The following is a 27707-nucleotide window of genomic DNA, read 5'->3' as shown; positions in this document are numbered from 1 at the left end:
TATAAAATGATTGCATTTCCTATTTTTGACCGCGCGACAGTTTGAAGTAGACAGTAGGCGACTCAAAAGATGTAAGTCATTGTTAAGGTTTACTTTAATTAAACACCTCAATCGTTTTGACAGCATCGAAGTCAAAAGCTCATGGCGGAGAGAAAAGGTGAACGTGGCACGTTGCTGTCAACCGAATAACGCCGTCAAATAAGCCCTCCACCTTCTTTACATATTAAGTGCATTTCTTAAATAAAGAAGTGGTTCACGATGGACTTGTTTGTTTAATTCACCTATGAAAATACAGTCCGCAAATAACCCTTGCTGTTCCCAGCAGCAGAGACACAACACAATTTGGTCATCCAGCAGCGGAGCAGCAACAAAACATTTTTTGGTCGCATCGAGCGGATTTCAAGATTTTCCGGCGATACAAGTACAATTTGGGAGGTCAGTAGCGACAACAGGTGAAGACAAATACCAAGGCCGCCTCTACAACGTCAACAACCAATTTGCAAGACAAAGGGACGATTTACCCATAAGTCTCCTTTTTAAACAAAACCAGGGATTGGAGGTAAGCCTTTATTCATCACTTTGCATGTCATTATTGGTCAATCACAGGAAAAGAAGTGCTGCTCTAATATCGGATTGCAGTTCAAGCTGAGTGGCTTCGCCCGCATTAATGTATTGAACAATAGTCAGTAATTAGTATTAAAAGAGGCGTTAATACTTATTAATCGCATTTCAATTCACATATTACGTAATCAAGTGTCGTCATAGTCGTCGTCGTTCATACCCACTACTGCATTCCAGAATTCACATGTATTCATAATGAAGTGTTATTTTAGAATTTAGTGTACATAATTACAATCAGCTACATTCATATTTACATTATATTTATCTTATCGCATATAGGCTAAATCTTAGCAAATACAATTAGAATTTGTAAAGAAGTTCTAATAGTACAATTCTGTCAAATTGCAAATTTCTGTCACAGTAGAAAATACATACCTTTGTAATTCATTTGGATCCTCAAGGGCTGCACATTTTTCACACCTCTTATATTTCTTTGGGAAATTGAGCACATTTTTAAACTAAAACAAACCTTGTCGAGTTTTTCATAATGGCACCAAGAAAAGGAGCAAAGGGTAAAAACGACTTAGATGAAGATGAAACACTACCCCGAATTCAAAATCTAGTAAGAAAGAGGGGTATGATTAATTCAAAATTATCACGTTTATTAAACTATTTTAATTCTTCAATGGAAAGTGCTAATCCATCAACAATTCTTGAAATTGAATTGAGGTTGAAAGAAATAGAAACAAAATTGCTCACAGAGTTTTCAGAGATTCATTTTGAACTCGAAGGTTTAGATCCTGATAATTTCACTGAACAGGACCTAAATGATTTTGAAACTTTATATTTTAAAACAATTGCTGATATTAAACAATTTCTTTCAATTAAAACAACTTCAAGTGATCAGCAAGTCATACACGATGAATCCATTCATTCTTTACCACCCCATATTACATCCTTACAGCGTCAGGTCTCTGTTAAAAGGCAAAACACAAAATTGCCTGTCATAGAATTGCCTCAGTTTTCTGGCCAATATGATAAGTGGCTAGAATTTAGGGATTTATACACTTCTCTAGTTCACAAAAAATAATTGTCTTGAGCCAATCGAGAAATTTCAATATTTAAAGGCTACACTAGAGGGTGCGGCAGCACAATCAATTCAGGCTATTAACATCACAAATAAAAACTATGATTTAGCATGGGACATTCTTTGTCAAAGATTTGAAAACAAAAGATTAATGGTGCATAATCACATTAAATCCTTATTCAATATTTATGATATAAGACCGGATTCTGCCAATTCAATTCGCAATGTAGTAATTTAGGTGTTATAACGAACTCTTGGGATCCATTGATCATACATTTAGTAAACCAGTAAGCTAGATGTTGAGTCAATCCGGGAATGGGAACAATCAGGTTTCGCTGAAGAACTGCCCTCTTTGGCAGAATTATATGATTTCCTGTCATCTCGTGCAGATTTCTTAGATAAGGTAGCAATGCATAAGGGTAAACCACGCAAAACCTTCATTGTCAATCAACCGTCAACTTATCAGAGTTCTAACTTATGTTGTTTTTATTGTAAACAACAGCATGCAATCTATCATTGTCCTAAATTTTCTGCTCTTTCAGTAGATCAGAGATGGTCTACAATTAAATCACAAAAATTATGTGTTGTTTGCGCAGTGGCCACAAACTAGATAAATGTCGGTACGGTCATTGTAGACATTGTAAACAACGGAATTTAATTAATATTTAATTCATTACTTCATAAACAGCAACCTTTAACTCTAGTTGAAGATGGCTCCACCTTGTTTCAAGTGAAGAAACTACTCAAGGTCAAGTTGCCTTATATAATTCAACTAAGAGTCAAATCTTACTAGCCACAGCAGTGGTGCAAGTTTTCGATATTCATGGTAAAGGGCATTCATGCAGAGCCCTCCTAGACAATGCTTTAATGTCTAATTTTGTATCCCAAGATTTTGTGAATAAATTAGGCATCACACAATACAAAATTAATTCCTCAATCCTAGGAATTGGGCATTCAGTGTCTATTATTAACAAATCATGTCGAGTCAAATTCAAGTCTTGTTATAACAACTTCAATGTTTCATTAGATTGTTTAGTCATTCCAGAAATCACAGGTGATTTACCTAACACATATTTCAATCCAGAATATCTAGATATTCCAACTAACTATCGTTAAGCTGATCCAGCATTCTTTGAGCCCAATCACGTTGACTTACTTATTGGAGCTCAAGTATATTGGGATATTATTTCTGCGGAACGCATTACTTTAGGCCCCAATAAGCCTATTCTGTAGAATAGCAAATGGATTGGTTGGTGTCAGGTCCCATAGGCATTCCTAACTCATCAAAGAATACCCTTTGTCATTTCTCAAAAACCTTAGATATTCAAAATCAGTTGCAAAAGTTTTGGGAAATTGAAGAGGTTTCAACCTTATCGCCAATCCTTTCAGAAGAAGAACTCTTAGCAGAGAAACATTTCATCGAAAATGTTGAGAAAGATGGCAAATTCATTGTAGGGATTCCGCTGAAGAAGTCTTTAGAAGTCTTGGGAGATACAAAGGTTCAAGCAACAGAACAATGTTTATCCTTAGAGAAAAAATTACATAAAAATTCCAAGTTGAAGCAAATGTATCAGGAATGTATGTGCGAGTATCAAAGTTTTAATCATATGTCACTATTTATACCTTCTAATGATCAAATTTGTTATTTTTCTCCACATCACGGTGTGCTACGTGAGAAAAGTCAAACTACCAAGCTCAGAGTCGTCTTCAATAGTTCGTTTCCAAGCACTACTGGTTTATCATACAATTCAATTTAAATGGTTGGGCCAGTAGTTCAGGACGATTTAGTTTTTATAATCTTAAGATCTCGACAGCATCAAGTCGTCTTTTCAGCAGATGTTTGCAAGATGTATAGGCAAATACAGGTAAAGCAAGAGTTCGCCCTTAATTATTCACCCTTTCAATTAATTTTCTTCGCCCTTTACAATTAATTTTATGGCGAAGCGATCCAAAGGATGATCTAAAGGTTTTCGCTTTAAACACTGTCACATATGGTACGGCTAGCGCCCCTTTCTTAGCCACACGGTGTCTTAAGCAGTTAGCATTAGATCACATCTCATCACACCCTCAGGCGTCAAAAATCATAAGTAAGAATTTCTACGTTAATTAATGATTTGCTCGCAGGAGCCGACTCAGTGGAAGATGCAACTCGGTTATGTCTCGAAATTTCCTCAATTTTAAAGTCAGCATGTTTTGACTTACGAAAATGAAAGTCCAACAGCAAAGATCTTTTATCAAACATTGCACATGGAAGTTGTACTACTCATTTCTCATCATTTCTTCGGGTCTTCAGAAACCCGAACACAAAACCTTGGGCATGTTTTGGTCTTGTGAAACCGATAACCTTTCATTTCATATCGATATTCCTCCAAAAGTTGGGCAATTCTCAAAACGACTTATTTTGTCTGAAGTGGCAAAGATTTTTGATCCCCTTGGTCTTCTAAATCCAGTTGTCATTAAAGCGAAAATACTTCTACAGATTTTATGGACACTAAAAGTTTAATGGGACGAACCAGTTGACATAGCCAAGAAGTGGTTACATTTCAGATCGCAACTGTTTAATTTAAATAAATTACAAATTTCAAGATGTATTTCAGTAAAAAATCCAGTCACTGTTCAACTGCATGGATTTTCGGATGCATCAAATAGTGCATATGGAGCATGTATCTATGTTCGAACTGTGGACGAATATAATAAAGTTCATGTCGAACTTCTTACATCCAAAACTAAGGTAGCGCCACTCAAGTCTTTAAGCATTCCAAGATTGGAATTATGTGGCACTTTACTTTTGGCACAATTGTATATCAAGTTCAAATCTTCTTTAACTTCACAATTCAGTGAAGTCTATTTTTGGTGTGACTCGACTGTAGCCCTTGCGTGGTTAAGATGTTCACCCAACACTCTACAGGTTTTTGTGGGAAATCGCGTTTCCACTATACAACAAATTACTCCAATTGACTCATGGAGATATGTTATGCTACCCAACGATATTATTAATTCAGACATGTGGTTTGATGGTCCATTGTGGCTTCGTGAGCCATCTATCAATTGGCCCTTAGATATTCACATGCACAAACCAATAGCTGTTACAGAATTGCCGGATCTTCGCAAAACAACCCAAACATTTGTGGAAATCGAAAATCAAAATTTATTTCCTTTCCACAAATTTTCAACTTTCACTCGTATTACTCGGATTATGGCATTCTGCCTTAGGTTCATTTTTAATTTTCGAATTAAAAAATTCGATAGGCATTTTAGCCATTTGACAATATCTGAACTTCGCAATGCTAAAGACATGTTAGTGAAACTATCACAGCGTGAGTCATTTTTTGATGACTATCAACAACTGTTAAAATTTGGGGTAGTGTCAAATAAAAGTAGGCTACTCAGTCTCACTCCTTTTATTAAAGAAGGAATTATCCGAGTTGGTGGAAGACTAAAAAACTCATTGTACTCATTTCATAAGAGACATCCAGCAGTGTTGTGTCCCAAGCATCACCTAACCAAGTTGATTCTTCAGCATGAACCCAAAGTGCTTATACATTGCGGCTCTCAATTATTGCTTGCACACATCAGAGGTAATTACTGGCCTATATCTGGTAAGAATTTAGCAAAGCGAATTATCAAAGAGTCCCTATCATGGGTAATATTCCAAGTTCCCGAGTCAGTCCTCGAATTCCGTTCTCTGATGTTGGCATTGACTATGCTGGACTTTTTCAAATAAAGGATCGAAAGGGACGTGGTTGCAAGATAAGCAAATGTTATTTAGCACTCTTCATTTGTTTAACAACAAAAGCGATCCATTTGGAGCTGGTCACTGAGTTAACCACGTGGGCCTTTCTTGAAGCTTTTCAGAGATTTATTGCAAGACGTGATAAACCATTGAATGTTTATTCTGACAATGGTACTAATTTTGTAGGCGCATGCAACTATTTGAAGCAACTAGGTACCTTCCTAAAATGCAATTCACCAACACTTCACAACATTCAATTCACAAGGAAAATCTAGAATCATCTTTTGAAGTTTCATGGCATTTTATTGCAGCATATTCTCATCATGGTGGTTTGTGGGAAGCTGGTGTTAAAGCGGCAAAAAATCACTTAAGAAGGATTTTACTTAACACAATATTGACTTTCGAAGGTCTTTACACAGTAATTACCCAGATAGAAGCTATTCTAAATTCACGACCTTTAACGCCACTCTCGACAGATCCAAATGATTTGCAAGTGCTCACCCCAGTACATTTGTTAATTGGGCGATCACTTCAATCTGTTATTCACCCGGATTTACAGAATACCGCTATCAATAGATTATCTAATTTTGAGCAATTGGAACTTCTAAGACAACAATTCTGGTCGCGCTGGACCAAAGAGTATATTTATAATTTGCAAACTAGACTTAAATGGAAGAAGAACCAACCGAACATTCAATTAGGAACTATGGTTCTTATCAAAGACAATCACTTGCCACCTTTTAAGTGGAAATTAGGTCACGTTAATACCCTCTGTCCAGGGAATGATGGTGTTGTGCGCGTTGTATCCGTGAAAACTATATCGGGTAACATTAGATGCACTGTTACCAAACTGTGTCCGCTTCCAATTAGTGACAATTGACATTTAGCAAAGTTGACATTGTTTAGAATAGTTCCAATTTAGTAAGTCTCCGTTATTAATAATTATTAAGTTCATTTTCATTTCTACTTCATCTATTTCAACTAACCTGCGTATTTTCATTTTTTACTTAGGTTAAGTCATGTTTTTTATGTTTAGTGATTTGTATTCCTCTCGTTTTCATTGAAAGTATTGTCATTCTTTCAAGGTGAGGGGCATGTTGAGGTTTACTTTAATTAAACACCTCAATCGTTTTAACAGCGTCGAAGTCAGAAGCTCATGGCGAGGAGAAAAGGTGAACGTGGCACGTTGTTGTCAACCGAATAACGCCGTCAAATAAGCCCTCCACCTTCTTTACATATTAAGTGCATTTCTTAAATAAAGAAGTGGTTCACGATGGACTTGTTTGTTTAATTCACCTATGAAAATACAGTCCATATGGACCCACTGCGACACACCAAAGTCCAACGAATAGTCGATAGAGTGCACTTCACCCAGGAAATATGCTCCGAAAAACGCGAAGACTTCGGTCGCAAAGGTGATTTGGCCACCGAAAAGATGTAATCTACATCGACTATCTGGAGAAGGTAAAAACGAGCATAGAGCTCTATTAAGCCAGAATGTTGCCAAGAAAACTGGCACATCTGGCGACAAAAAAAAGTTCTATTCCACCATGGCTTTTTATCCACCATATTCCTCAGATTTGGCCCGTTATCGCCGTTGTCGCTTCAGAAATTATATTTTTCAGATGAGCCGCCCTCGTTTATTTTATTTCTGTTACTCCTATAGGTAAAAAGTTTACATATTTTTCAGATTTCAAGTTACCTATAAACCTCAAAAATAATTAAGTAGAAATTATCCGTAGACTAGGAGAAATCAATAAAATATGAAGTAAAATATATAAGCTTTTGCATATTATCGAAATTTAATAAAGAGATTGAACCAACTTAAGGACAACTTTTTGTGTTGAACATACTCGTTCTCAAATGTTTTCGTGTAGAAGGCCTTAGATTGCTTAAAATTTATACTCCTAACAACTGTCTTAATTTGCAACATAATTTAATTTTAAAGTATTACAAAGCAGTCAATAAAATTTTAAAATCTCTATACATCGATTTTCGAATTTAAGGTTTGTTTGAATTTTAAATTCGTTTACATAGTTTAAATTTTAAAGCCATTATATCAAAATTGATTTTTTTTTACTATCGTGCATAAAGTATTTACTTTAACTGTTTCTGTTTATATAACCCCTCCACAGTTTACAAACTTCTTACGCAGTAGTGTAAAAAGTAAATCTGACATCTGACACTGACATTTAATTTAGAATTTGTCAAGATCATCAGTGACAGAAATTAGTTCAATTTCATTATGGACGAAAACATTACACGCAGTAGGGGCCTTACCAAATATCATTAAATTGCGTGTTTATAGAGGGTGAATGTCCAGTAATCACATCGATCGATTGTGGGGAAACTTTAGTTCGGAAAAATCCGTATGCAATATCAAAGTCGATGGGATTAACTCGACTAAAATATTTTCAAGATGGCATCATTTCCGGGGTATTTCTGGATTCTAGATTAGAATAAAAATACTTTTTGTATATAATGTTCTATATCTAATTCTAACCGTTTTTGACATAATAATTTAGGTTTTCATATCAAAAATTACGTTTATAGATCATACAATAATTTGCAGTTTTTCCTATAAGGAAACTTTTATCATTATGTTTTGTTAGGGTTCCTTGTGAAGGAGAACCAATTTTAGTAGTAAAAAAATAATAATATAAATAAAATTTAATAACACTAATTCAAATGTAAACTCTCTGTTTTTAAAATTTAATCCTTTTAAGCATTAAAAATACGAATTTATCTGCAGATACCTATTTCGAAAATTTGAAGTTTATGAAATATTTGCATTTTCGTATTTTCCATCGTAAGAATACTATATGGTTTCTAAATTGTATCAGTTGACGGCGCGACATTAGTCTATATCTGGTCCGCGGGTACCAGTTTTTAAACGTTTAGGTCTCGTCAGTAAACAGCTTTAAAGCATTCTTAAAAAATCCACAAATTATCAGCTGTAGTTAGGCTTGGTTAGTCAAGAAGCCAAAGTTTTTATGCGAAGGCAAGAGATAATTAGTTCGTGGGTATTATGCTTCTTTGAATCATTATAAGCATAATTCCTCTGTGCTCTCTTTATTGACTTATATGGCCGCTCTAAGTAGTTATGTAGTAAAAAAGATTTGCAAAAATATTTTTCAAAGGTAACATATATTTAAAAATAAATTAATAATAAAGTTTTATATATTACATACATCTCAAATACAATACTTTAAGCAGTTCCAGTCAATATTAGAAAAGTTATATCGGTCACGTGACCAAGAATTCATTGTTAAAAATATGTCAGAAGCAATTAACGTTATTTAAATAAAACCCAAATAGAACTAATAGCAAAAAAGTTATGGTAGTCACGTGATCTGAAACTCAAATGTGACTTATCGGTCAAAATTTATTAATTGCATCCTAATACCAAATGCCAAATACCAAATTCCTCTTAAGATTTTGCAACTATACATTAGTTAAATGTTACACTTGCATAGTTCTATCAGTAATATGTTTAGAATGAATTTTTGTTGGTTATGTTCTCTCGACAAAAAAAAACACGTGAATTTAAAAATGTATTATTTGCTTCCTAAATAAATCCCAAATTTCAACCCTAAAGTCCATATTTTTCAAAATTAATTTAATAATTATTATATCCTAAACAAATCCCAAATCCGTAAATGCATAATTTCAAATAATTTTTTTTAATATCATAAAACTTACTTAATACCTAAATCCATATTTGAAATTAAATAGATCAATACGATTTTCACCGTGTATAAATCAGATTATTTTTAAATGAATAAACACTGCCTATTTGATTTTGACCCTGAGGAAAAAAGAGACATTTTTCGAAGAAGTCAAAACTTCAGGACGTCAAATTTTCCTGAACACAATACACCAATTAATATTCACATATTCGGAAAATTTGGCATATCGTCGTTTCCATTTTCCCAGCCCAACGCAGCAATTCCCGCGATTTATTGATGCATTTACATTGGGTGCTGGACCACTATAGCCTATTTCAAAAAGGTAGAAGAGTAATAAAACCTTATTAAGTATGCAAAAGGGGTACAGGGTGACCGTTCAATAATGCAACTAGTCTCTCCATAGTTTGCATTGCGAAATTTTTACGGAGTGCAGGTTACCACCCGGGATTGCAGGGATTATATTATACCTTAATTGAAATTTTAAAAAATATATAAATAATAATAAATATTATGTTTTAAATGATAAAAAATTGCATTTCTCGTCATCTAATTTAAATAAACATTAATAAAATAACATAATTAATTTTAAAAAATATAAAGATTACATTATTCAATTATAAAAAATATAATCTTCGCCATTTGATAAAGAGCTGTCATCATCCCGTGAAATAATAATTAGAGGGTCAACCGTCTGATGGATCAGGTTCTCCAGATCCCACATTTTCTCTCCTCCTCTTTACTGATATGCTCGACTGCTCGTCTGCCAGTTTTTTGGAGTCACTTCCTTAATGGCTTCGTCAAATAGTAGTTTAAGGTCTTTTATTTTAAAAGTCATATTCCCTCTTGCGACAAATCCTTTCACTTGCCCCTAAATAATTAATTTAATTCGCAATGGTAGGGCAGTAATCGTAGCACAGTAATTTTATGTTCTGCTATATCTTCCACAGCCTATTTTTGACAGCGAGATTTGATAGTGCTAGTAGCTCTTTTTTTATCATATTAAGTTCAAACTCAATATTTTTGTCAGTTAGTGAATGGTAGCTAGCGTTGTCCAAGACGACCACCGAATAAGCTGGAAGAAATTGTATAATTTCTCCAAAAATAGATTTATAAAAATAGCTTTTGTGTATAGGACATAATACACAAAAGCTATTTTGATTCTGATGTAGAATTTAAATATTTATTAATATACATATAGGGCATTCTATTTAAAATAAGGGAGTTGACATCTATTTCTGGTATGACTAAAACTTGAAAATATTTTAGCCCAGTTGCTTCCTGATTTTTCCTAATTATAGTTTTCCCACAGAAGATTGATGCAGTTCCTGGAAACTTACCCTGTATATATAGTTTGGATCGTTAATGAAAAAAATGGCATTACCAAACAAAAAATAGCAATATAGTACAAATAGCTCTGCTCTAAAAATAAGCTTGTAAGGTGCCCTAATGAAGTTATTATATATCGGATTTCCGTATGCATCTCTAAAAGGTCCCGAGTTGAAATTCGCTCAATGTATGATATACTCTGTTTTTAATCCTAGTTGGGTCAAAAAGAAAATGTCGACTAATAAATTTCTATGATAGATTTGGGGGAATAGAAGGGGAAAATCTTGATAGAAATTCATATGTGAGAATTTCTACAATTGCTACTGCCTACAATTTCCTTAATATTTGCAAACGCAAGCCGCCAAGTAATTCAAGTCGTCTTGAGACATAGGCTAAACAGAAGAAAAATTTGAAAAAACCTACCGAAAGTTGATTGAAAATTTGTAATGCTTTAAATTATACAATTTTAAAATTGATATCTATATTTATTCTTTGTTAAAGATTAAACATTTGTTAAAATACATAGTAAATTTTCAAAACAGCCTTTAAATATCCTTTTAAAATCTATTAGGAGTTTTAGAGGTTTTGGTTGCTGCAACCAATCGAACGCTAGCTTCACACACACACATTCTTGGTCGGCTTTAGTCAAAACTAATCGAGTTTCACGGTTTGGAAGTGGTTTTTGACGAGCACACTAATATCTTTTCAATAGGGGCCATATTTGAGACATAGACAAATTCATTAGAAAGTAATAGTGTGTAGGATTGTTCTGCTTGTTGGCATATTAAAAGGGCTTATTCCTAGAACATTGAAAGACTAGAATCAGTACATAACTTTATTTGAGTTCAATATATGCTCAGGGGCTAGGAGGTGTTTTGTTTATAAAAATATTCACCGATTCTCTGTTGTCAAGTTTACACACATTTTCAAAAGAGGAAATTTTCAGCTATATATTTACACGTCTACACGTCACAAGTTCTGGGTTTTTGGTTGAAAAGGGAAAAACTCTCATTTGAGCGTTTTTCTGAAATGGTAAAAATTCGTTGTTTGTACTGCACCGTGGAAAAAAGGGATTCAAGCAGATCTTTTCACAAGAAAATGCCGATACTATAATAACGTCATATACTAAGGGAGAACCGTCATCATAAACGTAGAATAGGGGATCATAGAAATAAACCTAAATAAGAATTTAAACGTGAATTGTTTGTGAATTTTTATATTTTTAGTTAGTCTTGTCCATGGTTTTATTAATAGGACTGATTTCATGTTTTTTTGTTATCTTGGCAGAAAAATGGCATATTGAAATGTTAAACATTTGTATCTTATTTTAAGAAATGTATAATAATAAGTTAAGGAATAATTCAGATAAAAAATCATTCATAATTCGATTATGAAAATAAACGGTAGCATCCGATAATGGAAAAATAACACGAAATATAATCGTCATACGTCTCGTTCGCGATCACTCACAAGGCGGAAGTCAACGTTCGGGATTTCGGTTCGGACTTTCTTTTTGATCAATTGAGCTTTGTCATGGGAAAATGGACTAAAGCGGCAGAAGTGAGGTTTTCAGCTACATTGCCATTTCTTTTAATTTTCATATTTTTAATGATTAATAGTATAGATTTTTATTTATTTTATTTCCTATAAAATATTCAATGATATATAAAATAATTAATTCTTTTACTTCCATTTAAGTCTTCTTATCTATTTATCTAAGTCTTCTTATATATTTATAGACTAATATATTTATTAGTCTTCTTATGTCTATTTATTTTTTATGGAAATAAACATATTTTATTTGGCAATTAATAGTAATATAAAATCATTCATATAAAATACATAACATAAAAAAGTACTTCACAAAAAATTAAACAAAACATTTTTTTAAATTAAAAAAAAATAAGTAAATAGAATCTCTAACTACAAAAATAAAGATCTCTAACATATGTGTAAAGAAGAATATATTTTAATTCGTAATAAAACTAACTAAAGGTATGAATAGTGAAGAAATAGTCCATACTTGCAGTGGAGTCATAAAAGGCATGAATTTAGAAAAATATGTAATCTAAATGTTTGGGTAATAGTCTACTTCTTCTTTGAATGGCTATCTGTCATGCTTTTGAAAAAACTCTCTCAGGGTACAGACGTGTACCGGAAAGATAAATATTTCATCACCATGGTATACAATTCTAGCATTATTAACATATTTCTTTTCCAAAAATCCAAGGCATTTTTATTCCTTTCTAATAACGACATCTCTAAATATTGCCTAACCATTAGAGTAGCAATTGAATATGGCGTAGTAGAAGATTTCACTGATGTCAATTTTTTATCAAAATGAGACGAAATGCTTTCCACCTGTTCTTTCCGTTGCGTAGGAACTTCTGCTTTAATTTCTTTTATTAAATTTTTTCTCATTTTGGATACTAAAATTTGCGTCACTTCGTCTATCACTAATTTAATTTTTGAGCTCTGCATTTTCGTAAACACCTTCAATTTTAATTCCTCATCAATGCTTCAATTTGCGTTAAGATTCCTTAAGGTAAATTGAAATCCACGTAAAAGAGGAATACTTAAGATAGTGTAATCCTACATTCGCACCTGACAGAACAGTTTTCAATTCATTTGAAGGTTTTAAACCTTAACACAATCTTCAAGTGCCTTCCATTCTTCCGCGTCTAAAAATTCAGGACCCCTTGGTATATTTGCTACCGCTAAACTTAATGGATTCTTAATAAATAAAAGCTTTTTAAGCGTAATAAACGAGCTGTTCCAACAAGTTGCGATTTTCAGTTTGACTTTCAAAATTGGTAAGTTCATTTGTTTGTGAACGCTTTTTTCGAAGTTTATCATTATTTGCAACAACACTAAAATGTTTAAAATAATCAACGATAGAGTTTGTCTAGCTAAGGAAAGGTACACCATCTGTTTCAAAGCTGCGCCCAGTTTTGTCCTCTAATAACGCGCGATTAGCGACAGTAGCGCGCCCTTTTTTAATTTTAATTTTTATAAAAGTTAATTTATATTATTTTAAATAATAGTGTATTGTGTTTTGTTTACATTCGTTAAGTGCGCTGCTTAGTCTGGAATATGAGACAAATTAATATTTAAATTTTCCTAACTAAAATTTAAAACAGCTTGTTGGCTGCCTCTCTGATTTTGTGCAAAGCATAGAATAAATAATTAACAAAATTAGAAAAATTATAATTATCTTATTATCAGGATTAGGATATAGAAACCCAAAAATCGATTTCGAAAATAAGACCATAAGAAAAGACTTTATATAATTTTATACGATATTATTATTTAAATATACATAACTACATAATTCGGATAAGTGCTAAATTATGCATCGCACATGATGGTAAATAATAATAAATTGGGTCGGCCAAAGCACCTGTGAGAAAAATATTATAAATAATTCTTAAAAGTTATAAAAGATAATTCGTCTACCTGTTTTCAAAAAATGACCGGACTGAAGGATATAGGTTAGATCCAGAGCCAGGTCCAATTTCTTTTTAAAAATAGCAGGTTATAGAAAATCCTTATTAACAGGTCAAATTTCCTTGTATTTGTTTTTAAAATTGTATAATAAGTAGGTATATTATTTTACCTACTTATTTGCTAATTTAAATTTTCATGTTAGACTAAAAATTACTTCTAAGAATACAAAAACAAATTTCTTTCACACCAATCCTTTTTGGAGCCATAATCACAAACAAAAATAACTATGAAAAAATAATATAAAAATTATTCACTTTAAAAAGACATAAAATCTAAAAGGCACAGAACACAAATATAAGAATTAACGCAACGGCACTGTTTATATGCAAATCGGGGCGATCGATACCGTTGCTTTGGCAGCGGCGTAAACAAATTTACTGCGCAACCGAGCAGAACAACACGTGCTGTACCTTTCCTTAGCTAGACAAGTCTAGCTCTACATTTTTCTAGAAGAGTGCTGAATTTCTCTTTCTCTATTAGGATATAGCTTCAGTAATGCATAAGTGCAGCGTACGGATGGTGATATTTTTGAAAAAACTCGTTTACTGCTTTTTTAGAATTAGCGCCATTATCAGATACTACAGTTACAATTTTATTTCCTATATCCCACTCCTTTTAATTCTATGGCAATTATCTCGGCAGTATGGGATCTACACAATTCCTTGCGCTTCACATTTATCTTCATGAATAAAATAGCAAGTGACAGTTAGGCGTTGTTGCTGTCCGAGCTATAGATATCCGTCGTTAAAGCAACACTTGATTTAGAACTTTAATGATGAGGCAGCTTTTACTATTTACAGTAATACTGATTTCTCGCAGTTAAAATTAAAAATATGATTTTTTTAAGAAACAGCAACAAATACAAAACTAATTATTTTTCTCGAATTAAGCAGGTTAAAAAGGTGTTATATGTCTTGTGATTTGCAATATATACACGAGTGATTTTTAATTCGAATTATTCTCCAATTATTGAAATAATTCATAACCTAATAATCCGATTATCGAAATAATGAGATCTTTCCCATTACTAATAATAATTATAAAATATTTAATTTCCATAAAAATGCTTTTTATTAGGAAGATTCCTTTACTCTATAAAGTACGTTAAAAAAGCGCCTAAAGAGTTTATAAATGGTAATATTGTTTATATTTACAGCCCATTATTAATAAATATTTATTATGTAAAAAATATTTGTTGACAACGTGACTGGTAAAGAATCCTTGTGACGGCAGCATTAGCAATGGGATCGAGAGGCGTCACAATGTTGTTGCCCTTTCCTTAAATATACGCCACCCACATTCATTTAACTTCTTATAACTGAATATTCACTTCTTTAAATAAGATTTTAAATAATAAGATAAATATATGTAACACGTGACGCCCTCTATTACTGACATCAAAACTATCAAAAAAATAATAATTTCGCCCCTCAGCAAACCTCCCTAGACCTAATTTTATATAATTAATCTCGTTTACTTTTAAATTATTAAAAAAAATTAAAATAAAATTAACATTTCAACGCCCTGTATCTCCACACGGCAGCTTTTTCGGACATTGGTTTATAGGGAATTTTTTCAATATTTTGACCCTAGGAATATGCCTTTAAATTGTCGTGCAATATTAATGATTCACCCAGTATTACGCTGGTATAAAATCCTCTTTTTTTCAAGAGAATTGTCGCATTCATTAAAAAAAATCATTCGTTTCTACTCTTCTCTATTTTAGAATCTAATAATAGCTCTTAATATTGCTAAAAAGCATTTTGCTTTTAAAAGAAAGCATATACGCATTTTATTTTGACGAAAGCGTACGTTTTTTAAAACCTTTATATATAACCTAATTCTGTTTAATTAGAATATGTTGTTTATTTTTAGGGTCACAATTATTAACAACTGGTAAACAAGTTAAAAGTCAATAAATTAGCAATTTTGCACTTTCAAATAACATTGAATTAGTCTTTGTCTTACAACTAAAGATGTTATTAAATAAATAAAAGGCTTATGAGCTCACTTGACTAAATGCTTTTCCAGCTGCCAGTTTTGACTGGCCCACGATTTTGCCTTGCTCATCTGAGCAATCAACTCCATGAAGAAACTCATTTTGCCTCATAAGAGGAATATTAACACAATTTGCCGCAGCTACAGCAGCAAAAGGAACATACCTCTAAAAAATTATAAAAATGTCAGAAGTTTTATCAAAATAAATAAAATAAAGTTAAACATACTTGCATAAATGGACTAGCTTTTTTTGACCAATAATATTTACAGCCCAAAGCAGTTATCATGGCAGAAGAGGTGGCCGAAACGTAGGCAACTACTAACTGAGTAGTGGTGGTGGGAGATTTTGCATTTCTATTAGTGTAATTTACCAAGGCGTTGAATGACTGGTTAACCCACTGCCAGAATACCACTGCAAATGGTGTGCTAAAAAAGAAATTATATGATATAGCTTATTGCTGAATAGAGTCCCACGCCTCATATGCCTAAGCATTACAGGATCTCTGCGAACGTCTTTAACTAGAACCCTTAAGACTCTGTTGTTAAATCCTCCGCGCCTGGACCCTGCAATATAATTTAAAGACATGAAAACCGCGAAAAGGTACATATCTTTAAACTATGGCCACCACATTGGTCAATTTCAAATTTTAAGCCAATCAGGTACGAGGTGCGAAATCCGTGTACGGAATGAAATTGGTGCCAAAAACGCGTACAGAATGTAACACAGTAATGCCAGTTCAATATTGAGACAACAAACGCAAATATACCTACCAATTATTTAATTTAGTTACTCTCATTTCCAGGGAAGACAAAAAGAAACAAACAAAAAGCGTAAGTGGAAATATATGTTATGTTTAAAACGTAAAATGAAAGCCTAAAAACGGACAAAATATACTTTTAAGAACAATAAATGATACATAAATACCAATAACACTAAAAATAAGAAAATTAGTGCAATGAGCCATGCTTAGTTGCATTTGGTAGGTTAGTTGTTACATTTTGTGATAAACTAAGCTTCTTCTTAGGTCTTTTTTTGACAGATTTCCCACTTGCTGGACGACCCAATGACCTTTTCTGGCTTCCCAATTTTCCTTCGGTTTAATAAACGTTTTAAAAACTACTTTTAAATGCCAACCGTGGTCAATACACACATAGAGTTAACTACCTAATTAAAGAACTGAGGTTTTTGGACGCATACGATATTTGCCGGATAATTCTATTGATTTCCATTTAAACTTTCAGTTAAAAAGTGACAATGTTGCAAGAAGTATGCAGCTGCACTTTCGATATTATTGTTAAATGAAAAGCAGAAAAAAAAGGGTGATAATAAATAAATAATAAAAAAATCGATAGTGGTTGCAAATTAAAATAGCTTAAAAATGATTAGTGTAAACCATATTTCTAGTTTTTGCTTAATTTACTTAAATCGCATATTACCAAAAAGATACAGTAATGAGAAAAGTCATTATAGAGGAATGAATGTATGAATCATTGAAGTGAAATGAACATTAATGCTTCGCAACTGATTCTCTTTGTATGTGCTATGTCTTAAATTCTTGTAATATGCAGAGTCTTTGATTTTCCATAAACGATCATGTGTAAATGTTAATAAATTATTTAATAATCGTGGCAGTATATTAGACATTATTCAACATCAATTAACGACTAACAGTTCGCGGCCTGTCCTTGTCCTTGCCGGACCGTGTTTAGTACAAATGATCCGACCGGCTACTTTCTGGCTATCTTTCCTGCAATTTTTTAACATACATTATAACATGCAATAGTTACTTGAGCCCAAGTAATTATTGCATAATAGATAACAGAAAGGTATATGCGTATACAATAATTACTTTAAAGGCATTAGACTATGCCATATAAAGTAACTTAAAAAGCAGATTTTTAAAAGAATCTTTTGTTAAAAACTTTTTAGGTATAAAAAATCTCATAATATAATTATAAAGAATATAACATTTCTTTTATTTAAGAAATGATAGGAATAGTAGAGTTGGTAGACCTTTAACGGCGGCAAAACAATACATTTTTTTTGCACTGATCATTTCAAATTATTTCATTTACGAGATAATAAAATTCGACGTTTATTTGACACTTAATTTATAATTTCAAAAAAAAAACGGTTTTTTACGCACTTGTGAGTAAAGTAATTTGTTATTTTTGATATTTTTTTCGAATCTTTTCTTCGGTAGCAGAAAATGTATGTTTCACATCTGTAAAACATCCTTTTCTTATTCCTGGGAATTGCCGACAAATTTCCCATTCATAAAAAAAGGATCATTTTACACACTTGTTATATAACTATTTTACACCCATGTGCTTTTCGAATTATTCAGTTCAGAAAAATGTAGGCAGATCTTAAAGTATCCCAGAAGATTTAGTTGGAGAGATTTCTTAGAAGATAAATAACTTATTAAATCACTATAGTTTTGTGCATAAAACAATTATGACTATTGATAATCGTTGCATCCTAAATAACATTGAACAAATACAATTACACAATACAAAACGAATATTTGTATAAATGAACAAACACTTTTGAATTTTGGTAACTTTCATCATGATTTTATGTGTAGGTAAATTTATTATATTTTTGAAGCTCTCTGCAGAGGATTATTAAAACTCTTCTTCGTTCTGATAGCTTTATAGTAAATATGGCAATGGTTTCTTGTAAAATGATTTTGAAATTGATAAATTTCTAAATTTGATTTTTGTTTATTGTTTATTTACGTTGTTAATAATATTCCCCAGAATGCCTTAGTTTTAAAGTACCGGGTTGTCTTTTATATTTAGACAAAGCCTAGCTCGGTTATAATACGAGGTGGAAAAAAAAGTTTTATATAAAAGTTGTAGGGTTTACCTTAAATCGCCAGGAAATGTTATAAAATATAATACAGGGGTATCGCAAAGTTAATAAAAAATACACAGTTCATTTTTTTTAAATGGAACCCCTTGTATATTTTTACATTACATAAAAGACATTTTTTTTCTGATTTCAAAAATATATAATATGTTAATATTTAGTTTAGCCCTTTTCCCAATATTTATCTTTAAAAAATTAAAAAATAAAACAACTGTTTACCCGAATCCCCGTTGCTATGGTGTTTATCGGTAACAATAAAATAAATAATGTTATTTGTTGGGCTGTCACTGTCAATGTTTCTGCTATTTCTTTTGAATAAGGGTTATACCGAAGAAGAAAAGTTTGAAATTATGAGGTTGTTTTACAAAAACAACAATAATGTTGCTCGAGCGCAAGCTGAATATCAGCGTATTCATCCCGAAATGAGAGTTCCTGCTAGGTCCACTTTTTATTACACTGAAAGGAGTATGAGAAACCACAAAAATCTACAAAGAAAAAAACGAACAGTTTTAGCTAACGCGGATGAAGAACTACAAATTTTATTATATTTTCAAGGTAAAAAGTTATTTTATATTTAAGAGCCTTATAAGAATTATAATTTATGCTTTGATTTTTGTAGAAAAACCATATTTATCAACCGTAGATGCTAGTAGACACTTTCAATGCTCTAGATCTAAGATTCAAAGAGTTCTTCAGAAATATGGATATCATCCTTACAAATTGATGCCAGTACAAAAATTAACAAAAATAATCATGAAATAAGAAGGCTAACATACGTAGATAACGATATCTTTAATAAAATCTTGTGGACGGATGAAGCTGTATTTACAACAGCAGGGATGTATAATAGAAAAAATACTCACATGTGGGCACCAGCAAATCCTCACGCATACGTCGAAATAAAAAAAAAGAACAGAATGTCATTAAATGTGTGGTGTGGTATCCTTAGAAACCAAATAATTGGACCCATTATATTTCAAGGATCTTTGACTGGAAATAGGTATTTGCGGTTTCTAGAAAATGAGATTGAAGCTTTATTAGAAGAAATACCTTTAAGAGTATTATTACAATATTATATGGCATCAAGATCGCGCCCCGCCTCATAACTTTAGGCCAGTAAGGATTTTTTTAAATAATCGTTTTATTCAGTGGATTGGAACCCATGGTACCATTAACTGGCCACCAAACAGCCCTGATTTGACTCCTCTAGATAGTTTTTTATGGGGGTATCTTAAAAATGAAGTTTATAAGGAAAGAAGACCCTGAATATATTTCAAATGCTCTGTTAAAACTGGACAAAGATTATAGAAACTGCGTTGAAAATAATGGCGGCTATATACAACATTTGTAAATATTTAAAGAAACAAGGCTCAAAGGTTTTTTTTTTCAAAAAACCAAATTTTTTTAAAAATGATGAATTAAATATTAACATTTTATATATTTTTGAAATTAGAAAAAAAATGTCTTTCATTTAAAGTAAAAATATACAAGGGGTTCCATTTAAAAAAAATTAACTTTGTGTTTTTTATTAACTTTGCGATACCCCTGTATTATATTTTATAACATTTCCTGGCGATTTAAGGTAAACCCTATAACTTTTATATCAAACTTTTTTTTCACCTCGTATAGTAACTGAGCCAGGCTCTGTCTAAATATAAAAGACAACCCTGTACATCTACATATAGCTGCGATCATTGGTATTAATTTATTATAAATATATGAGATGTGCTTCTTTCAATTAATATTTTCACATGCATTTAACTCTAATTACTTAATATAGGGAACTTGTTTTAGTGACACATTATTTAACGTAATAGTTTGGCTCTTTAACTACTGTTTTTCTTTGTTGAAATACGTTATATTTTAAGCTTATTATATATAAGCCAATTTGAATATTTCAATAGATCAGAATTTATTTGCATTTCTAAAAGCTTTTCACATTCTTCTCTGTATAGCACAACCCTATCGTCAAGAAAATGTATAATGCGCTAACGGCACTTTCACTCATGTAACTTAAAACTAAGAGTTTGAAGGGAATAAATAGAAGAGGACCAAGTACTGAGACACTTAATATTTTAGTGCAAATATTTCTTTTTAATTTTAACAAATAAGACTAAAAAATGTAAACTTACTATCGACGACTTCTTATACGATGTATCAAATACATAAAATATATCGAAAATAAAACGACTGTTGCATAAATTTGCTAGATGTTAAAATACAATAACGAATTGTTTTAAACATGCCTGGCCATCCCTTTTTCAGTTCGATGAGGATGATGATTTGCTTCTTAAGCAGTGGCGTATTAAGCAAATCTGAGGAGGATGAGGATAACCTGTCTTTGGTGTCTGATTAGCTAAAAACTATGTTAATGTGGAGAAATGAAATCCTATTATAAATGCTTTCGTTAATGTAGTTAATCCGACCTTTCTAATGTTAATGATTTCTGCCCGGATATTAATTGATTGGAACTGATGTTAATGATGAGAAACAACAGCGGCATGAGGATTTTCATCAGCATATACATGCGAGTTATGCAAATTCACAATGCCATTTTTGATAAACCCTGCTTCATCGGTAAAAAGAATAATGCTAATGAATACTTCGTTGCTTATCTAATAGCCAGTTCGCGAACTGTATTCTACGAGAAAAATCTTCAGGAGTTAGTTCATGTACTTTTTGTAGATGATATGAGTATAACAGATGTCTTAAAGTACTTAATGTATTATTGTTTTTGGTGTATTAAGCTCAGCGGCTAATTTTCGAGTGCTCGTTGAAGAAGTATTAGCTACAGCATCCAAAATATTTTCCTCCAATTGTACCGTACGTACTGTTCTTCTCTTACCAGCATCAATACTTTTTTTTCGAAAATTATTAATATTACAATAAAGAAAGTCAATAATATCACCTTAATAAGCGCAATCGCCTATCAGTTTCCCTTAGACATTGGTCAATTCGTTGAAATGTCTTTTGATTTGGTATAGTGGGATTAGCAAAATCTTTCTTCACACAACCTTTTTTCTTCCAATGCATTGCAAGACGCAAGACCATATATAAGATGCATATCTGCATACTCAATAAACGTGAATTATAATAAACGAAGAAGATTAAGAAAATGTCGAAAATGAAAAATATGTTATAAGAACATATTTCGACTTAATTCAAATTAAATCCACCAAGAAATCCAAAAATTAATAAATTATTGTATTGTATTACCAACGTGAAAGATGGCAAGCTTTGAAAGAGAGGTATTTGTTTATTGTGTACCATAGAAACATTTGCAAGAACAGTGCGTTTAGAAAATATAAAAAATGCCGATGAAAAGGTGCAAAAACATTTTCGTTTAAATTGTTTTTTTGAGAACCACACCACTGCATTTTTAAAAACATGTACTTCTTCCCATTAAACAACTTAAAATGGAAATTCTTTGTTGTTTAAATAACTATCGCATCGTTGAAAAAAAAAGAAATGATATGTTCTTATGGTTATTTATAAAAATGTTTTATTTCAATTAAAATAAAACAGTGATCATTTTTTTATCCAAAACGGTTTATCGATAATAAACAGTGTCTTTTCTTTCATTTAAGGTTCAAGCTATCCATATTTATTATTTCAGAATCTTTGTCGTTCAAAATTTAAGTATTGTAATGTACAACCTAGTCCGCCCCTGGTTAACTAAACAAGGTGAATGTGTTTTTAAGGCTCAGTTTTGAGAGGTCCTTAGTAGTGTTGATCGCGTAAAATTTTTATTAAATTATACCAAGTATTTCAAAAATTATTCAAGAAAAACTGAGCGGCATCTTTAAGAGGCCGTGAAAGTTCCATATAATTTCTTTTATTCTCTACCTGGATCCGAGAGATTTCCCATATTTTCCGGGACACTCTGTATATTAGTGTCCCTACTTTCTTCTCTATCTAAAATTGTAAAGAGGAATGGTTAAGTTCTTAAAGGCCAAAAATATCGTAAAGCAGTGCCAATTTCACTCCCGGTTCTCCAAAAATACAGCTGATGCCATTTTTCACATGCTTGCGGAACTTAATCTTGAGCTCCATGATGTTTGCTCAATAATTGTCGCGGTCCTAGCCAAAGCCTTTCATTCTGCTCCATGAGATACTTACTGCTACAGCTTTGAAGTGTTTAACATGATTCTTTTCAAATAGATGACAGAGAATTTGTTTTGCAGACAAAGAAAAAAAGTATTACAGCAGGTCTTCTATGGAGTTCTGTTCTCTGTCCTCTCTGATTTACGTAAATGTCTTGCTGATGACACTACTCTTCTTTAGTATAGTACATATCATTTCTCAGGAGGATGGCGAATTAGGATTTGGCCAATGTCAAGAGAAGATGCAACTGTAATTCATTGCCATTTAATGTGTTGAAAGCAATTATTTCAAATTTTAGGCTAACTAATTAGGTTTTTTTGGGGAAAATCATTAGCCCATTTAACCAATTTGAAATTCATACTACATAATTCAAAAAAGTAGTCCATTTTTGGGACCTCAAAGAGACCTCTTAATAATAAAAATTCAGAGATTGGAGGGACACAACGTCAATGGTCTCAAATTGTGTTTATTTTTTTTTTAACGATTACACGTGTTTCGTGAACATAATTTGTGACCATTGACTTTGTGACCCTCCAATCTCTGAATTTTTTATACTACATAAGACAAATCTTATACTACAAATCTTATTTCATAACTTTGCAAACAGCAACTCCCATGAATGTTAATACTCGACACTGCTTATTTAAAGCATAAGAAGTATTCTGCAGTAAATTTAAATAATACCCGTTCATCTTTCGATATACAGTCGGTAAATTACAAAAACACCACTACACAAATTGTTGTGCTTAATAATTGAAAAAGGTATTTTGCTTATGTTTTCTCGCGATAAGGAATTTCTAGTTAGAAAAAAGTATGGAAACTATTTTGATCCTGTGTTTAAAATATTCAGTTTCAGTTCTTCAATGCAAATATATATGGAAAATATTAATTTATCATGCCAAAACACCGTTATTTTTCATGTGATCTCAGACAAAAATTGTGGATTAAAAGTCCTGTAACGAAAATAATACAAAAATTCGATAGCCGTGGCGATGTAAGAAATGCGCCGAAGTCGGGAAGACGTGGTAAAACTACTTCTCTAATGAATAAAACTATTTTAAGGATCTCAAAATTTGATCCTAGAGAAAGCTCCACACAAATTAGAAACGGAATCTAGGAGCAATGTGGTGTTAACATGACAAGTAGAACCGTAAGAAACCGTCTACTTGATGGAGGACTTTTTGGGAGAGTAGCTGTTAAAAAGCCACTTCTATCAAAGAAAAAAAGAAAGGCTCAGAAGAATTTTGCCAGAGCTCATCTCTTTTAGTTTAGAGAAAAATGGAATACCGTTCTCATGAAGCCATGAAAGCAAATTTTCTCTATTTGGATCTGAAGGCAGGAAATATACGTAAGGAGACCGGTGGGTGCAAGTGGAAACAAAGTACCAAATTCCAACTGTAGAGCATGGAGGTAGAAACATAATGGTCTGGGGAAGTTTTTCCTGATCTAGGACAGGGCCAATTATTCAAGTGAAGGGTAAAATGGACCCTTTACAATACAAAGAGATATTGGAAAATGCAATGCTACCATTTGCAGAAGAAGATATGCCATTGCAATAGGTATTTCAACAGGACAATGATCTGAAACATTCAGCCAAGTTAGTAAAAGATTAGTTTCATGAACAAAAGAACTATTCTTAAATGGCCATATCAATCCCCAGACTTAAACCCCATTGAACATCTATGGGACATCTTAGATCACTTTATTCAAATGCATTCCAATATAAAAAACCAGCAACAAATTTTTAATATTATTAAATGAGTGGTCAAAAATGTCTGCAGAAACTCGTCAAAAGTTGATTGACTTTATGCTTAGAAGATGTCCGGTAGTCTTAGATGCTGATGGGTATTTTACAAAATAGTAAAAAGTATTAATCATAATGTTTATGATACCATTTTTTTATAAAATACTAGAAGTTTCCATACTTATTTCCAACTGTTATACAAAAATTAGCTATAATTTAAAATTACTAATTTATTAGTATATGCTGCAGTAAATATTAGAATTAAAACTTAGATACTTCTAAAGACTGTATGCTATAAATTATTCAATAAACAGGTTTGTTTACATTTTGTTTTTATAGAATAAAGCTTATTTCATGTTGATTTTTTTCATTATAGAATACTGCTGTGTTATTTGGTCTCCTTGACATGTGTGATATCTCCAACAGATCAAGAGTGCAAAACAAATTTTTGAGTGTTGTTTTAAGGTGGGTTATCAGAAAAATAAATGTTAGTGGATCAGAAGCAGTGTTCTTCACTGTTCAGTGCCGTTGATTAGGTATTCCAAGCTGTTGGCCTTGGTTAGGTTGAGGATCTCCTCTGGAAGAGATCTCCTAAGTCAAATAGTTTCTTAGTTCTCTTCCATATAATTAATAATTAGTTATATCAATGAGCCTCTTTCTTATTAGTTTGTAAGGTTAAAGGTTTTGACAAACAAATCTTTTTCTTTGACTCTAAAATTGATAAAATTAAAAAGAAATTAAAGCATATCTTATGGTGGCTAACAAGAAATATTTGATTAGTTTTATTCTGATGTATGTATTTGTGCTTTAAACAAAGTGATTTTTTGGGATATATGTTATTTGTAAATAATCACCTGTAAATAAATAAATACATTTCTTTTTAATTTTCATCCAAAGTGTTTGGTGATTAGACAGAGGATTAGCATTTACATCCATTGTACATCAGTCTCTAAAGCTTTAGTTGGTTAACTTGATCTGTCAGGGAATTCAATGTATTCATTATTCTAGAAGCATATTTATTATGTATACCTCCCTAACAGAAATTAAAGAGTACCTATTTTAGATCTTTATTCCTCACACTCCTATATTAATCTGCACTTAAATAATCCCCCTACTGTTGACCGTTCCAATATAATATATTACCTTGTTATAAATTTACAAATATTATTAGCTGTTTATTATTGTGATACTTAGGATTTGTTCTTCTGCTTTGTAACTAGGATTTTCCATCTCCCCCTTTCTTTACAAGCAAGAACTTGTTGTAGGGCCTCTAATAGTCTGGATTTAGTTAGTAGACTAACATCATAATAGTAAGTATGCCCAACATTGCTAAGTAACCTCTATAAATTAGTGCAAGACTGTAGGCTATATTAAGATAATAGAGATAATTAAGATAACTCTGCTGTTATCCTGCTTCCTGAGAAATATGCTTCTATTATTAATCCAAAGATATTTATATTCTTTTCCCTTTTTTAATTAAAGCATTTAGTATGTGCTACAATTTTTTTGCTATTTTTTTTATTCAAATTAAAATAGTATGAAAACTAAAAAAAAGCATATCTACTCTATTTTAAGTACATACCTATCTATATTGTTGACTATATTCCAAAAATATTAAAAATTCAATATATACTGAAGAATTTTATTACATTAAAATGAAAATATTTTAGATTTAAGGTTTTAGTAGTTATTACATCCATGCTGAGTTTTTGGAGTAATATAAATTGATGTAATAAAGCCTATAAGCCCCAGATGTGTAAGGTGTTTTACTGCAAAATTTATATTTCACATGTTTGTATTGTTATTTTTATTATATGGTCAGCTATTTATTTGTATTTATTATACATAATTTAATTTGTTTTTATGGACAATTGTTTAAATTGCCAATTCAATGTTCAAACTAAATTTTATTTGGCCCTCAAAGTAATGGTATAGTAACCAGACAATATTAAAAATATTGGGATATTTATACTGACCGGTACCACTGCAACATAGCCCCAGTAATAGCCATTCCTCCGGGTACTTGAAAAGACATTCTACCAAAAACATTCTGTTTTTCTCCACTGTCTGGATGAAAGGCGCTTTCATATAATTTCTTAGCATAAATTACTTGTTCCAAAGTAGTGCCTGGAGGTTCAAGGCCTCTTCTATACTTTTCCACTAGATCTTTTGCCTTATCCAGAGCTTCATCACCTTAAAAGCGTTTTTAAATTACATTAATGTATTTTTAATACTATCCTATTAGAACCCTTACCGACAGTGCAGGTTCTAGGATCTGTAACCCATAAGAAATGCTTAAATCTGCCTACAAAAGTGCTTTGATCCCAAAGGGGGGCATCAATATTGATCCTCTCTGGCATTGCTTTAGAGAAAGTACTTTTATTGCTTTATGTCTAAAAATAAAATAAAATTTTGAGGGAACCAATATCTAATTTAAAAAAAAATGATTTTTGTCCTAGTAGCACAAATCAGAAATATGTGATAAATTAATTTTAGGCTAATATAATTTATTTTCAATTGTACAAACCATAAAACTATCCCTGGAGGTCAAAACAAAACTGGATTGTATAATATCAAAACTTTAGTGCATTTTATAGAATAATATGATCACAACTACTCCAAAGTCTAAAGTATGAAACCTACGATGCCAAAACTGCTGATAAAAGTAATAAAAACTTACGAATAAATAGCTGTTGTTCTTGTTTACGATTTTTGCGAATCAGTCCAAAATAAATTTTGAAAAAAAAAATTGTGATTTTTTTTGTTTCCGGCGACGAATCAATTGCTGCCCCCACTCCCGCATTAACCGACCAACAGATGACATTGACAGTAACGGACAAAACAGAAAAATTATTCCGTTAAAGGTGCTGTTACATGCATCCGATGTCCGATGATACGACGGTAGGAAATCGTTCTTATTGGTCGAAATCTTGCCTTCCTATTGGTCAACAAATATATGGCATTTATCTATTTTTTGTGTTTACATGTATGCATACGTATCCGATAGCACGTCCATAAGATATTCTCTCATTTTCTGTCATCTGTCAATCTGTCGTTTATGTTATTGTGTTTTTGTGTATTAT

General features: G+C 32.0%; 1 protein-coding gene across 2 annotated transcripts in view; it reads right to left on the bottom strand.

The window, feature by feature from the left end:
* The window catches only part of LOC126733807 (sideroflexin-2), a 34185-nt gene extending 6713 nt beyond the window's left edge, over window positions 1-27472 (bottom strand). Inside the window, exons 1-5 of one of the 2 annotated variants that reach the window (XM_050437214.1) lie at window positions 27305-27472; window positions 26879-27017; window positions 26601-26817; window positions 16129-16327; window positions 15915-16067 (exon numbers count right to left, since the gene is read on the bottom strand). In XM_050437214.1, the coding sequence (XP_050293171.1) occupies window positions 15915-16067; window positions 16129-16327; window positions 26601-26817; window positions 26879-26984 (675 nt within the window). In that variant the 5' untranslated portion in view covers window positions 26985-27017; window positions 27305-27472. The other variant, XM_050437215.1, reaches the window with a different exon arrangement.
* Window positions 27473-27707: the final 235 nt, after the last annotated feature.

Source organism: Anthonomus grandis, chromosome 3 (genome assembly GCF_022605725.1).
Source record: "Anthonomus grandis grandis chromosome 3, icAntGran1.3, whole genome shotgun sequence".
NCBI classification, from domain to species: Eukaryota; Metazoa; Arthropoda; class Insecta; order Coleoptera; family Curculionidae; genus Anthonomus; species Anthonomus grandis.
Note: the sequence above shows the minus strand (reverse complement) of the source record. Positions and strands in the feature narration are given on the sequence as shown.